Consider the following 14871-nt stretch of genomic DNA (forward strand, 5'->3'; position numbering starts at 1 on the left):
TATGAATTGATGAATATATGAACCACATTCAACATTTGCATTATATTATCTGTAATCATTGTTATATAATAAGAATAAACATATTATTTATGTATTGCATTTGTTTAATTTAACCCTAGACTGGTAGCATAAAAAGTATATTTGCTACAATTACATCAAACAAGGTGTCATGAAACCAGACTGCTTTTGCTGTAATTAACAACATTTTTATCTAATGAAATGAAAACTATTAAATACAAGTATGTTTTAAAAACAGCATTAGGTTGAATTTATGCATCATTCAATTAGCTGTATATTTATCTGATTTGGGGGGTGAGGGTTTAATAAATCTGAAAAAATGTGATTACACTTAGTTTAAAATCATATTCAACTCTTTGGAAAATTTTGACTGATTTCAGCAAGTATATTAAAAAAGAACTTCATATGCAATTTAAATTCATACACAAAACGTAGGATTACTCATAGAAGAAAACCACTTCAAAAATAGAAAAGGTTTTTTTTAAACAAAGCTTTCAACTGCTATGATATAAATATTAAACAGAAAAGAAACAAAAAAGACAAAATCAGGCCAAAGGTTAAAATTCCTAATAATGCAATACTAACAAAATAGTAAACGATAAACACATTTTAATAAACCCCTTACCTTTCAATTAATGAGAATGCTGTGTCAGTTTTCTATCTTCAGACTCTGGTTTTGTCTAAAAACAGCTGACTTGCTTCATATGAATGCTTACTCTGTATTATGTTATCCAATCAGAATCACTTTTTATCATGGATATGCTAATGGAATGGAATGCTAATGGTTTGCTAAATAATAGCACCCCATTCTAGGGTGTGTTCAGATTTTTTTTCTTACTTTATATAAATTACAGCTCCTAAGTGCAGATTATAAATTCATGTTACCAGAATTCAGGGGCATAATTTGTTGCTACTAGTGTCATTACTTCAAGACTGCTTCCTGGATGGGTTGCCAGTCCATCACTGGGCTCACAGACACACTCACACATGAGAAAATCTCCAGACACCCATTGACCCAGCTAGTATGTCTTGTGTGATGGCAGGAAACCACTACTTATGCAGTCATGCGAACATGCAGAGAACATGCACACTTCACATAGAAGGTGCTTCAGTTCAGAATCAAACCCAGGAGGCAAGAGTTATAAGGCCTCAGCACTAAGTGCCATACCATCATTCCGCTTTCTGTATTCTACAACTTTCATATTAGAATAATTACAAAACCTTCTCCAAAGTGTTAAATATCTGCTTGTCTAGAAACAAAAGTGATGTGCCCACATAAACACCTAAGGCTTTTTAGAGCTGTAGAAAGGATTTGGCTAATGTGCTAATCAGATGTGAGCACATCATTTTCATCTCTAGAAAACTGAGTAATGTGTCAAACACCCCCATCTCATTTGGAAACCTTCCAATATTCTTTTAAAATCTTCCCAATACTCTTAAAAGATATTAAGAATCTTTCATTTATATAGACATAACACTTTATCTACAATGTGGATCTTTTGTGGCAGAAGGCCAGAAGAATGATATGAAAGTAAAATATGTTTTTAATTATAAATTGCAGGAACTCATACAAGTGAACTTATTTCAATTTGTGTTCAAAATGTTAAAAACAGTTCTGTGAAATTGTAGATGAATTCATATTCAAATTGGAATTTGAACATAATGAGCAAATAGCAATTTAGACTTCTACAGGTTCTTGTCATTGTTTGTAATACATTCTCTTAAAATGGGTGCAGGACAATTATGGGAAAAATAGGCAATGCGTGTATGCTTTGTAGTAAATTGGCGGGTCTTATCATGTCTCATGATCATAATGATCACAATGCTTGAGATAAATTAAACTGTAGCGATTGTAATATTCTACTACTAAATTCTTCTCAACTACTTTTTTTGTCAGTGAACCTTCATTCTTCCTGTAGATTTCTCTATATGTACTTGTGTGAAAATCTTTGATTATTTAAAAACATAAAATTGTAGATTTACAGTAACTTGAGATGACCTTACAAACAAATGACCTTATTTATTCAACTTCTACTTTCTTTTCATGTTATTTACTGTTATTTTTATAATGTGACCATAGATGTTTAAAAAGCAAAAGACATACTGATATTATAAATATTTTTTGGGAGTTATATACAGTAATGTATATGTGCAAATACAGTATATGAGGGTGTTGTCGTCTGCCAGGCCTAACTCAAAATAACTCAGAAACCAAGCATAACTCATACTGTCTTACAAAAACTTTAATCTCCAATCATTGCTCTTTACTGAAGTGTAAGAAATGCTGAACTCTACCTATTTCTGAAACATGCTAGATTCTTGCATGTAAACTTATGCAAATTAATTTTGTATTCCTTTTTTTAAACAGACAACATGGCAGTAGTAATGGGAAAATAATATCTCTACCTCTCAGCATATTGTAAAATTACTAGTGTCCAGCCAGTTTGAGTGACTGTTTTCCTCTTAATTGTGATTCAAAATGTAATGTTATCTGAAAAGTAACTGAAGAGAATCTAAAAAACATCGATTTTTTTAGGATAAGTCCAAGAAAACTATATTACTGTGATCTAATGCAAAGTGAATATAGACTAATTAAATATTTCAAACACAGCTCATCCTTTAATACTAGTGCTAATGCTTTGTACCTACTTTTCTTGACATGATATTTCATATTATCCTCTAAAAGAGTTTCTGAATTTGCTAACTGCATTGCTGAAGTTTATGGGACAACCTGATTTCTTGGTAACCTTGTTCAGACAGAAAACTGGCACATTTCATTTAATTAGACCGCCACAGAGCTACAGAGAAGCACACAACTGCGGGTTGCTCATGTCAAGGTATTTAAAGCATTTCATTAAATGTGGTTGAGGCAGCTGAGCAAAACGGGGAAAAAAGTTTAATGACTGCAATTAAAAGTCTGCAGTAACTCACATGTTAAAAAGAATGTGACAAGCCTACTTTACTTTTTTCAAAATAAAATAACAGGATGAAATGAATGAGAAGAGTAATTAATTATGTTTGTTCAAAGCTTTTTTTAAAAATGAAAACAATATGACTGCCCTTAGAAAATCAAATTACATTCATAACATGGGAAGAACATTTTTAAGAGCAAATCTCTTTAAAATCACCCTATTGCTTTTTTTAAGGGTAAAATCATATTATACTTGAACTTTCAGAAAAAAATTGACTATATAGGTGGCAAGCTATCATGCTACTTTTCTTTTGTGACATTTGAACAAATGAGAAAATTAATGAATTGAATGTTTCCATGTAAACATAGAAAAAAAAGAATAATATTAATTTACAGAGAAATACTACTTAAAACTCTTTCTTCCTACTTAAATTTTGGGGTTAAACAAGACCAAGCAAGACTACAGGTTTATGAGCTGTTGAATGTTTGAATGGTACTGTAAATCCTTCCTTTGTGAAGCAAACCTCATGGGATGATCGACGATTGAGTAATAACCCAAAGGAATTGGTGGTCTAGCATGGATTTCCACAATTATTGCGGGTAAGACAGGCATTAAGGTCTAAGTCATTCTAGAAAGGGAGGATTAATTACCTAGTAATCAAGCAGCAAATCTTGTTTTATGTCTACTGTGTGTCTACCAACTCAACACAGTGAGACAAAACTGAAGGGTGTTACTTGTTGTGAAATTGCCTTTACTCCAAGATATCATCTGACACTGTTTATGTTTGCCTCTTTGTCCTTGGATTACTGTAAAACATAATGACAACTAATGAGAGGAAACCAGTCAACTCATCAGGCTCACTCGGTTGTTTCAGTCTTATTCTTGATCCTGATCATACCGGGAACAGCCCCACCCCCAGAAAGGGACAATTTATAGTAATCAAATGTATCCAGCATGCCTTTGGAGGTAGAAGGAAGCTGTAGAATTAGTTTTAATAAACTGGGTTTAATAGTCAGTGTGCAGTGCTGAGGGGTTTACAAAACCCCATCCCACCAGAAACATTCCTCCACTTAGAGTTAAGCACTGAAAAAAAAAACAACAAAAAAAGAAAATCCTTGAACTTGACTTTAATCCCCTTAATTAGTATGACAATGTCTTACTAGGCTGCTCAGACTCTTGCTGTACTCTGCATGTTCAAGCTCTGATGTGAACAAAAAGTAGCCTGCTCTCCAAAGTAAGTTTTCTGTTAAAAACTGTTTTAGAGCTACATTATACTGAAAAATCAATATTTGTGCATGTCTTGCTTGCATTATGTGAAAATTACAGACATTAATGTTGGTGATATTTATAATTATGAAGAATATTTTCATACTGTACCTGTTTCTTAAGGGATCACTGAAGTTTAAAAAAAGAAACTCAGTTTGTCAGCTTGTGAATACTAACAAATATTACACATCAAGTTTGCAAATTTAATCAATTTATTTTTAAATTTCATTTTGAATTCCATTAATTTGCTTTTCAAAGAATGTGTTTGTTTTAGCAACAGATAACTTTAAAATGTGAAAATGTATTCAGGGATTGTAATAAATGTACTTATATTTTGCTTCGTGGAGAAAACCCGATTATGAATTTGTGAGTATTTACTGCAGAAAACTAAAGCAAGGAAAGAGCAGATTTTACTCATTGTAATTTGACGTACCACAAATTGGCATGAATGGCCCAAGAAGCATATCGATATTTTATACAGTTGAACAACAGAAGTAAAAAAAAAACATTGCTGCGTAATTTGACCTGTTTTAAAAACTAAAAATTAAAAGGGAAATCTGTGATAGCCTAGTGAAATTTGAAATGTGGAACTTTAGTGCCATCTTGTGTTAATCTTTGCCAGTAACTTTACTGAATTATCCAATGTGCGATTTGTGTAGCCTAATGGTGTGGTGCTTAACGTGGCTGCCTAATAGCTCTTAGGTCCTGGGTTAATTAGTGGTCAACACTGCCTTCAGTGCTTCTGTGTGGATCTCTCCCTATATTTGCATTAGTTTTATCCAGGTGCTCTGGATATTTTCTTTCACCTCCCAAACATATGCTGAAAAGGTTAATCAGCATCTCTAAATTGTGTGTGCCCTACCATGGACAGGCTTCCACCACAGGCTCCAGATTGCTATGAACCTTGCTAGAAATAAGCGTCTTTTGACAACAGATAAATGTGAGATTTTTTTTTTATGTGAGCAGGCTAGTGTTCACAGTGCAAACAAAATAATAATAATAATAAAAAAAGATTAATTTCAGCAATTTGAATTGTTCCCCAAGCAGGGCGAAGTATCATTACCATGAAGCAACTCAGCAGAGGGCTGATGATATTCATTGCTGTCTCTGTGACTCTGTCTACAACCACGGTACTACTTCTGTTGTTCAATAGAGCATCTCATTGTGAAACCATTAGGAGCCTTTCTGTAACAAAATAACAGGCAAAAATTAATTACAGCACAGCAGCAATATTGCAGATTTTCATCCAATTCAGATATGATAATTCTGTGTGTAAAATTTTTTGCTGAATTTTGTTAGTAAATGAAGACACCAGTTTAATTTATATACTTGCATACATATACTTACCCTGGCACAGGTAACATTATATGAATACTTCACTTTGGGGGAAAGTTATTCATTTTAATTGGTTATTAAAACAATTAACCAATGTTACGACCCCAAGTGTCTAGGGGAAAAGGGGTGTAACATTTAGGATAATTCTTTTGGAAGCAGGGGGGTTTTGGTGAGGGACTAGGAAGCGTGATAACAAGGGTAAGGAACTAGAGTGGTGCCAAAGGAAAGAAAATAAACAAAATGGAGCTGGCTAGGACAGTGAGGGAAAGCTAATCTGACTACAAAAGAAAACCCAAAATACACGGTCTTCGGCGTCTTCAACACCCTAGCTAACCTGCACTGACTACCCAAAACCATACAAGACAAATGGCACTCACCCATACTAAACTAGTGTACTAATACAAAATCAACTAAGTGTGTAAGTGTACCCAACAACCTAAACTAACCTTATATACAAAAGTTCAAACAAAAACACAAGTGAACCAGGAATACAAATAAGGGAAAACAAGAGTAATCAACAGGAGCAGGGTACAAAAGAACACAAAAGTTGAACATGTAACACTGGGGCAAGGTAATGGCAAAACAAGGATGAACACACAAACAAACGAAAGTACAAAGAAACTAACAAAAAAACCAACAAAACAACAAAGCCGAAGCTATACGAAAATACACACACACAAAGCAAAACAAACCAACAAACGAAGCCAAAGCAATAACCAGGAGCGAAGCGATAACCAAAACCAAACGGGACCGATGTCAAACGAAAGGCCTCTCCTTGCTGAAAACCTCCATGTTATATAGTGAATAAAATGTGTTCTGATTGGCTGAGAGCTAATTGATGATGACATCATACAGAAAGTGTGGTGTAATGGTGGGCCAATGGGGAAGAGAGAACAATCAAGGGTCAGCAGTGTGGACATAACAGAAAAAACACACACAGAACACACACTGGGACGTAACAACCAACAAACCAATTAAAGTACTCATAATACACAATATGATAAATCTATTGTTTTAATCAGGAGAGCCTAACATGAGGGCCCCGTGTTTCTGTCTTTATGACCTCATTCATGGAGGACTTTATATGTTGAAATATTAGAAGCCATATGAGGTATTTCTCAGTGTCAAGATGATATAAATAGTGTCACAAAGATGTTGATATGCTGATATGCAGCTAATGTTTCTAACAAAAAAAATTAAAGACAACACACATTGCCAAGATTGAAAGATTTACAGAAGTTTAAGGATGAGAGTACATTATACAAAACATTTTTAGTGGAAATATCTCTTTGTTAAATTTTACAGAGCAACATTTGTTGGACATCCCTTGGCAAGGGATAGTTCATGTGTTATAATCGTTGTTTGATGTTCTTCTGAAAAGAGAGCAGAAATTTGACATTAGTTCTTATTAGTGTTATTGCTGATTCTATTTTGCCCTTCTGTAGGGTTCCAGAAGTCGAAGCAGAAGGATGTTGATCAACAATCATGGAAAACTAATAGCAGTAACTGTAGCAGATGAAACAGGTCTTCTACATCAATCCATTTCCCAAATGGGGCTTGAAAGCAGAATCTTATTAGGCTCATTTCAATCTTTTCTAGATCGTATGCTCTTATTCATACTTTAGGTAAAAAAACAGAAACAAACAGGGGCTTCAAAATGATACTGAACCCCTGGAATGTTGTATTGAATTCATTATTTCTCAATTTGTAGAGCTTGTTGGATTTAATGTATTATCCAGTCAGGATTAGAATGCAGAATTCCAGGACTTATTATACAGTAAAAGTGTACACTAAAGTTCTAGTCCTGTCATCACTTATTAATGTTTGGTGTTGGTTTCTTACAGAATATATTAAGTTAGGTCTAAAGAAACCACCATCATGGAATTTTAGGCATAATTTATTTAGCAAATCATTGAAACGTGGGGGTAGGTGACTTGTGTAATGAATTCCTTAAATAATTAGAAAGAAATCCAGCAGTCACACTGGCACCTGCGGGACTGGAATAATCCTCCTGCAGTGCTTCATTAAGGCAGCCGAGCAAGTGTCAGGACTGTCCAAAGGAATTGGGGAAGCTGTTGAGCCAGTCTGATTCAGGCCAGTAATTAAAAGAACTGTGGAGTTAAGAGCTGTGCTGAATGAAAACTGCAGACATAACATAACATGATATTTCAGGAAACTAGTGTAAACGTAAGCTTTGTGTAGTTCCAGTCCACACTAAATGCCTTACTTTAATGGGAAATTACTTAAAGCAGTTTATTATTAAATTTGATTTCATAATTTGACTTAACTATAGTATTCACAGTGTTCTGAAATTTCAAGATTACAATGTTGCATATCTCCTGTTTAAAAAACAATTTTTACTCAATCCATAAAATTAAAATAGTACAGAATATATCTGTCAATAGGCACTTTCGTACTTCATAAACAAGTGATTTCTATCAGTATCCAGTGCAAATCCTACTTTCTAGAAAAAAAAAGTTATGTTCTGTTTCTCTTTATGTGATATGTTTAAATATGATATGAATTTATTCCGGTCATTTGGGACAAACTCTTCGTGTCAGTTTAACAGTCTCTAACATCACAGTAGGTAACCCCTGTCTACAGAAGAAATGTTTAAAGCCAAAGGGATCATGGTGTCAAGTGTTCACTGGAGAGAATGGAGTGCAGAAAACCAAATGTGTTTGTCCAAGAGCGTGTTCAAGGTGAGAATGATTAGAAATTGTATTAAGAAGTCATGCAAAATATTCCCTCTGTATTTTAAATATCTGAAAGAGGTAATACGGTATAGTCCCCTGGATATTTATAGTGTCTGCAGAACAGGATTTCATGGTCTTCTTTTATACAATTTACAGTTCATTAATCTTTCTTCAGCCTCTCCCAGCTGACATCTACCGAGCATCTACCATCATGATAGCTCATAAAGGGACAATTATAATGTCCTTCTCCTTAATGGCCCATCATGCCAAGAGGCTCAATTAAGTACTGAGTTTAATTAGTCTCACACTAGAAATACCAGAAACATCCTTCACCTTATAAATGTATGACTGATTACAAGTTGAACTGATGAACAAGATTCATTCATTCATTTATTTTTTATCAACAGCTTTTTTAGTGGTTAGCCCCTGTTCAATGTGAGACTGGTTACTTGACTACAGAGAAAAAGAGAAACAAAACCAAATAATCACAGTGGGCCGAATGGCTCCCTCCCATTTGTGGTATTGCTGATGTTCCGATGACTCTTTTGCTAGAGAAAGTAATACAGTTGTTTGCCCTGCAATAATTCTGTAATATTTATAAATATGGAGTGCCATCTTTATGACAAACTGGTTTAATATGCTATTAACTACTACAGTGCACATCTTATTGATAGTCGTTAATGATCATTGCATTATTCACAAATTCCACAGATACAGTTTAATTTTTGAATTTCTGATGTTTCCACAGTAAACTGGATCCGGTGTGCAGTAACTATGGACGACAGTATAACAATGAATGCTTGCTTCATAAGGAAGCCTGCAGCAAGCGCAGATACATTAAAGTATCTTATTATGGCAAGTGCTTAGGTAAGAGAAACCAATATATCTAGTGACTCTTGACCTTATCATGGAAAAGAAAATCCAAATAAATCTTCTAATTTATTGGATATTTTTATTCAATATATGATGCTATGTAGGTTCCAGGCCTGTCAGTTTGTTATTGTTTTTTGGCTGTTTCAAGTTAAGCTTTTGTGTGACTAGGACAAGGAAACACAAAGCCTTTTTTTACACATTTGTTGCTGAAAATAGCTAGTGAATACGTCTAATTAAAGGGAAAAGTCTAGATGCATCTTTTATAAACCATGTTCAAGCCCATCTCGTTGTTGTGCAGCAGAAGAAGAAAGCAGCATTTACCTCTTAGTGCAAGCCTTAGGCAGGCGATAACATGACAAGTTAATAGTGTCATCCTTAGTAAATACACAATTCACGAAATGTACACAATAATAAAAAATCTGCACATTTTTAGAATGCATTTTCATCCCAAAGGATCCCAAAGTGCTTGAGTTTTTTGTAGGGGAGCCAGTGCATCCACAACTGAAGTGCAGTGCTCATCTGAATAGTTCAGCAGATCTGGTTGGAGAAGTGAGGAATTGTTTTACCCACTGAATTAAAGGGAAGGTCTTAAGGGAGGCCAGGTAAAGAATCAATGATAAAATTGGATTGTAAATTCCAAAGTGGAATTTAGCCAGCACAACAACCTTAGAAATCCATCTCTTAACAAACAGAGCCATAGGATCTCCTGTGACCAAGTCAACATTCGCCATACGGGGGCATGGGTCTGGAAACTGGTTCAGAGCATTCTCGTCTTCCTACCCTCAGAGTACTAACCAAACCTAACTTTGCTTAGATTCTGACATTTGACGGGATCAGGCAACAGATTGTTATTTCTGGAAGGAAATTAAATCCATGTTATCCAGACAGCTGATGCTGCCACAACTATTCCATCTCATCCCAAGCTATCCCTTTTGTTTTCCCAATCCATTTCCAACCCCCTTCCCTGTTTCTACCTCACAGCTGGTACAGTATGTCACTCCAGGGAGGTTGGGTTTTTCTATCCCTATAGCAGGCACTGGTTGCTCATGGAGACAATACTGTAAGGCCACAGAATGTAGCACTTGTAAATAAATACAGTATATTGTTCTGAAAAGTGTATTGCTGGCTGCAGTAGAATTCTTTTTTTCTACTTTGAGAAAAAGAAAGCAGAGTTTCTTTCCATTCTGTTTAAAAATGCATTAGCTATTTACTTGTAATGTTTCGTTCCAACACATTCAGTTAATACAGTTCCCCATGAAAACACGTCCACACCTGTGCATGTCAGTACTGTATCAAGATTTTACACATTACATAACCATAATCATATAAGAAGTGTATCATCTTTTCTGAAAGTAGTTAAATAATCGTTGCTTATTTTTATAAAGAGGCCCTGAACTCTTATTATGATATAGTGATTATGATTATGATATTTTATGATAATTGATGTATGTCTAGTTTAGATTACAGCTTTTCCCCACTACAAATGTTTGCTTTTCTTCAGTTTTCTTAACTTGTTTGTCTTCTCTGCAACTGTAAGTTACAGCTTTATTGTTTTTTTATTATTATAATTTGCTTAACAAAAGTACTTACTGGGACAAAATTGGTTAACACACCAAAAATCTACATTAAAAAATAGTTTATTATTATTTAAAATAAGAAAAAAGCACCAGAATATCTCAAATTCACAGCTTCACAAAAAGGGACTTGTACCCATAAATCTTTCTCCTATTATACAATGCCATAAGCGACAATGGCCATCTGTTTTCAATTCGTCAGTAAGAATATATGAATTTAGTTGTCGCATATTTTAATTTCATTTCTAATGGAAGTGAAGTGAATCTTTAATTCTGGAGATACATCACCAGCACTGTGGCAAAGCTAATGGGTATGAGCTATAGTCTTATTGTATACTGTATTGGTGATGTAACATATGGCAAAGCAAAAACCTTCCTTTGCAAGAAATCACCCCTTCTGAAACCTTGCTTACCCCAAACATGAATAATTCAACATCTTGATCTGCTGACTGGAACTACAGATGTGTGGTGTCCAGGAAGAAATAAAATGTGATAGGTTCTGAGATGTGTACTGTTCTACAGAAGCAGTGGAAAGTGCTGTTCCATCTCTTTCCATCATTATTTTAGCTGTACGGTATGTCCTGTTATTTGTATGTCTGAAAGAGGACTAATAACTGCATTGCGCATTCATGATAAGTGATCCAACTGGTTCTGAGTTATAAGATAAATCTGGGAACCGTTTAAATTGGACTAATGTTCTTATCGAAAAATCAAAATGAAAATGAAGGAAAACAATAAAACAAAACAGCAATATACTGCTTCTGGATTATTCTGTTCCCGAAGGAACACTGTGTGCTCATGCTGAATCTCAACTAGAATCCTTAAATTAATAAAACGCTTAGTAAGCATATAGAAATTCTCTGAATGTGTCAAGAGATCTTCAATGAATTGACTAAATGATACACAGTAGCACTGACTTTGTTAAACTGCATCAATTAACTTTTACTTATGAGTCTGTTTAGTTACAACCTTTTTGCATTTCCATTCTGAAAAATTTTCATAAAAAAAAGATGTCACTTAAAAAGCAGCTGGGTTTCTGCATGTGTGGGTGAAGTAAGCGACTATAGTCCCTTTTCCGGTAGATGTTTTATTCGCTACTGTACATTGAATACAAACATTCATATAGAAAATTATTGAGAATTTTTTTAATTTAAGGAATTAAGGAAATATTAAGGAACTTAATAACTTAATGAACTTTATTAACTGTTTATTATCGCTATATTTTCTTGTCAGGCAGTGAACAATATAAAGGTTATTTACTGTAAATACATACTTTATATAGTACCCTTTGGTCTTTAGTAAGATACACAATTGTATTCATCATAGATCAAAACATTGAGAGGAAAATTTAATAACATTTCTTTTATTTACAACATAGTTTATAAATAGCATAGTTTTTGTGTTGTTGTTCATTGCTGTAACTTGTATTCATGGTTGACAGTTTAGCACTATTGACAGAAGTAAAACTTATCAGTGATGCCTTTAATCTAGCCAAACAGGCACCCTGCTCTAAGGAAGAACTTGCTGAATTCCCCTTCCGGCTCCTGAACTGGTTCCTACATCTGAGAGAAATTGACGAGTTTGAGAAAGTGAATGACTCTTCAACCCATGCCTTGATGACCAAGAGAGAAAGAAAAGGCCTTGCCAAGGTTTGTGCTGAAAAAAATAATCTTCTGTCATGCAACTGTACTTAAATTATTTGTTATTTGTTATTTGTTAATTATGTGGCAATTGGGGTGGAACTTCATGATGATTAATTACTGCATTTGCAGTGGTTGAATAGATTTGATCTTTTTAGGGTTTCTATGTACTGTGTGTACCAGTGAGAAGAAAGGGTTTTAATCATTTGTGATGTAGGCCGTATAATTTAATCCCTCCCACTATAGTCATTAATGTAAAAATCTTCCAAATAAGGTCAAGCAGCATTATTGCCAGTGACTTGTTTTATATTCTGCCTGTCTTTCTGCAATTTCTGTAACAAACATTTTCCAAAACAGTGGAGATTTGATCTGTTGGATGTGGGCAAAGATGGGGTGCTCAGTCAAAGAGACCTGCTGGAATTCCGTTATCACCTGATGCCTTTGGAGCATTGTGCCAGTGAGTTCTTCAAGTAAGTTACATTTCGCTCTGTTTTCTCTTATAATATTGACTGTTCTGCTGACTACCTAGGTCTGCTCTAACAATTATTAAATGGCCCTTTTGTGGTTCTGACTCTTTTAGGGAATGCTTTTTAATTTTTAATTTACTGAGATAATATACTGGAAAACATTAAAAATGCAACAAATGCAACCAGTATTATTTTGTTGTAATTTTAATGCCTCTCAGAATTGAGAAGGCCAGTTACACATTACCATGCTTGTGAAATGTAGTAATACATATTATTGCACTTACGTACTGATAAATTCTAGAATTACAGTTCTGCCGAGTAGACTGTTAGACTGACACGTAGCTACTGTATATGGAATTTGTTTTCTGTAGATGTAGTTTATTTCATGCTGCTTGAGCACATCCTTTAATGTTATAAGTTAAATTCAATTGCCTTTAGTGTCTTATGCGACTGGCATTCCAAGCACAGTGTGCTGTTTCTGTGGCCAAAGGTCTTGTGATGCAGATGGAGACCAAAGTGTCAGTTTGCAAGAGTGGATTCATTGTCTTGTTGAAAAGTCGGAGAAGTGGTATGAAGGATTTATGGGTGAGTGATTTCATTTCTCTCTTGTGCTCTTTTTTTATAAATAATTGCTTGTGAGGACTGCCTGGTAAGGAAGGCTAAGTGAGAGCCTTGTTTATTCATCATGCATACTGCATGACAGATCTGCATGACAGTTATCTCTATATCTCTCTCTCCCTTCCTCAGCTCAACATTAATCCAACAAATAGTTGTTTCAAAATCACTTGGTATGTTGAAATCAAATGACATCTTTATACCCAGACACAGCAGCATTCTAGAGAGAGTAAAAACAGCATGGATGTTGACAACCCTGAACTGGCAAAATACCTTCAGAAAAAAAGATTTAAAAAATCTATTTTGATAATTATTTAAGGTGCTGGAAATTCCATTTAAACATTGATTTTGTATATAAACAGAAACAGACCCCCTATAAATGATTGATTTCACTGTTATTATGAGATATGCTCACATACAGAAACTGCGTTTGTAGTCCCTGGAATAAAGTCTGGAAAATTACAGATGGATGTGCAAAGGGTCACTTTTTACACTATAAAATGTTTGGCATACTTTTGAAATTGTTAGCTTTTTCAAGATTTCTCACTTTCATTTTCACTTGCTCTATTTAAATAATTGTGGATACTGTAATACTGCATATAATATTAATCTGCCAAAATGCAGTCAGGAGACACAGGTAATATTCCAGTCAGTGATGCATTTTGTGTTAAATTAAATGCAAAATTAGAAAGGAGTTTTGTCTGAGATAGTTTGGTGTGAGAGATGACAGCTTGGTCAAACAGACAAGACCATTGTGGTTGAATCACGAGAAGAGCTCTAGGGAGGAGAGCCAGAGGTCCTGTATTTATAACCTACTGAGCAGGTGATTGGTGGAAGACAGGGTGTTATCTTTCTCCTGAATGTTGTTGTAGACCCCAATTAATCAAATTATTTTTTTTCCAAGACTTCAGTTATATTAGTCCGATTAAACATACATTACCCAAATAACTAAACTCAGTTGAATGTGCCAGTAAATTGTCTCACTGCTACATTGTATATATTTGCTTTTTATTTTGGTATATTTTTTGGTATATTTTTACTATAGTTTATGTAAGAGGGCTAAGATCCTTGTTTAAGGATATCTTGATTGAGGAGGAATGCAAATAATATTTTTTTACTTATACAGCTGGGAAAATGGGACCAAAGGAGATCTGGATCAAACCCAAAAGGAAGGTCTAACTATGAGCTGTACTGTACCCTACTTTCACACCTTGGGCTTAATATGGCTTATTCCTCTGTTTGATGGATGTTACTGAATGGTGGTGCTCTTTTGATCTTCTAGCAAAATATGTTAGTCCTGTGTTCAGAATACAGCAAGAAAAGCAAAGAGTCCTCATTATCTTTTATTTCAAATGGTAGTTGACTACAGAGAAAATGCAGAGAAGAAGAAACTCATACACACATTTGCAATGTTTTCACATTCACGCGTATTCACATTCATATGCTAGCATGCAGGCTCAATAGTCCTTTCACAA

At 34.6% G+C, this 14871-nt stretch overlaps 1 protein-coding gene across 1 annotated transcript; it reads left to right on the plus strand.

Annotated features, from left to right (window-relative positions):
- Positions 1 to 5260: 5260 nt before the first annotated feature.
- On the plus strand, positions 5261 to 14871 carry LOC148838075 (SPARC-like). Its single transcript, XM_088910620.1, has 8 exons — positions 5261 to 5326; positions 6977 to 7055; positions 8116 to 8233; positions 8976 to 9094; positions 12166 to 12323; positions 12672 to 12784; positions 13272 to 13366; positions 14523 to 14871. Exons 1-8 carry the CDS (start codon positions 5261 to 5263, stop codon positions 14573 to 14575), a joined length of 801 nt encoding a protein of 266 aa, XP_088766746.1. The 3' UTR covers positions 14576 to 14871.

Source organism: Atractosteus spatula, chromosome 3, assembly GCF_055471065.1.
Source record: "Atractosteus spatula isolate fAtrSpa1 chromosome 3, fAtrSpa1.hap1, whole genome shotgun sequence".
In the NCBI taxonomy this organism is placed as follows: domain Eukaryota; kingdom Metazoa; phylum Chordata; class Actinopteri; order Semionotiformes; family Lepisosteidae; genus Atractosteus; species Atractosteus spatula.

Bases quoted from the DNA above. Each gene is read 5' to 3' on its own strand.
- LOC148838075 (XM_088910620.1), top strand. From the start codon at position 5,261: ATGAAGCAACTCAGCAGAGGGCTGATGATATTCATTGCTGTCTCTGTG. The intron at 5,327-6,976 runs GTACTACTTCTG...GCCCTTCTGTAG, and splicing joins TGACTCTGTCTACAACCACG to GGTTCCAGAAGTCGAAGCAG. The intron at 13,367-14,522 runs GTGAGTGATTTC...TTACTTATACAG, and splicing joins GTGGTATGAAGGATTTATGG to CTGGGAAAATGGGACCAAAG.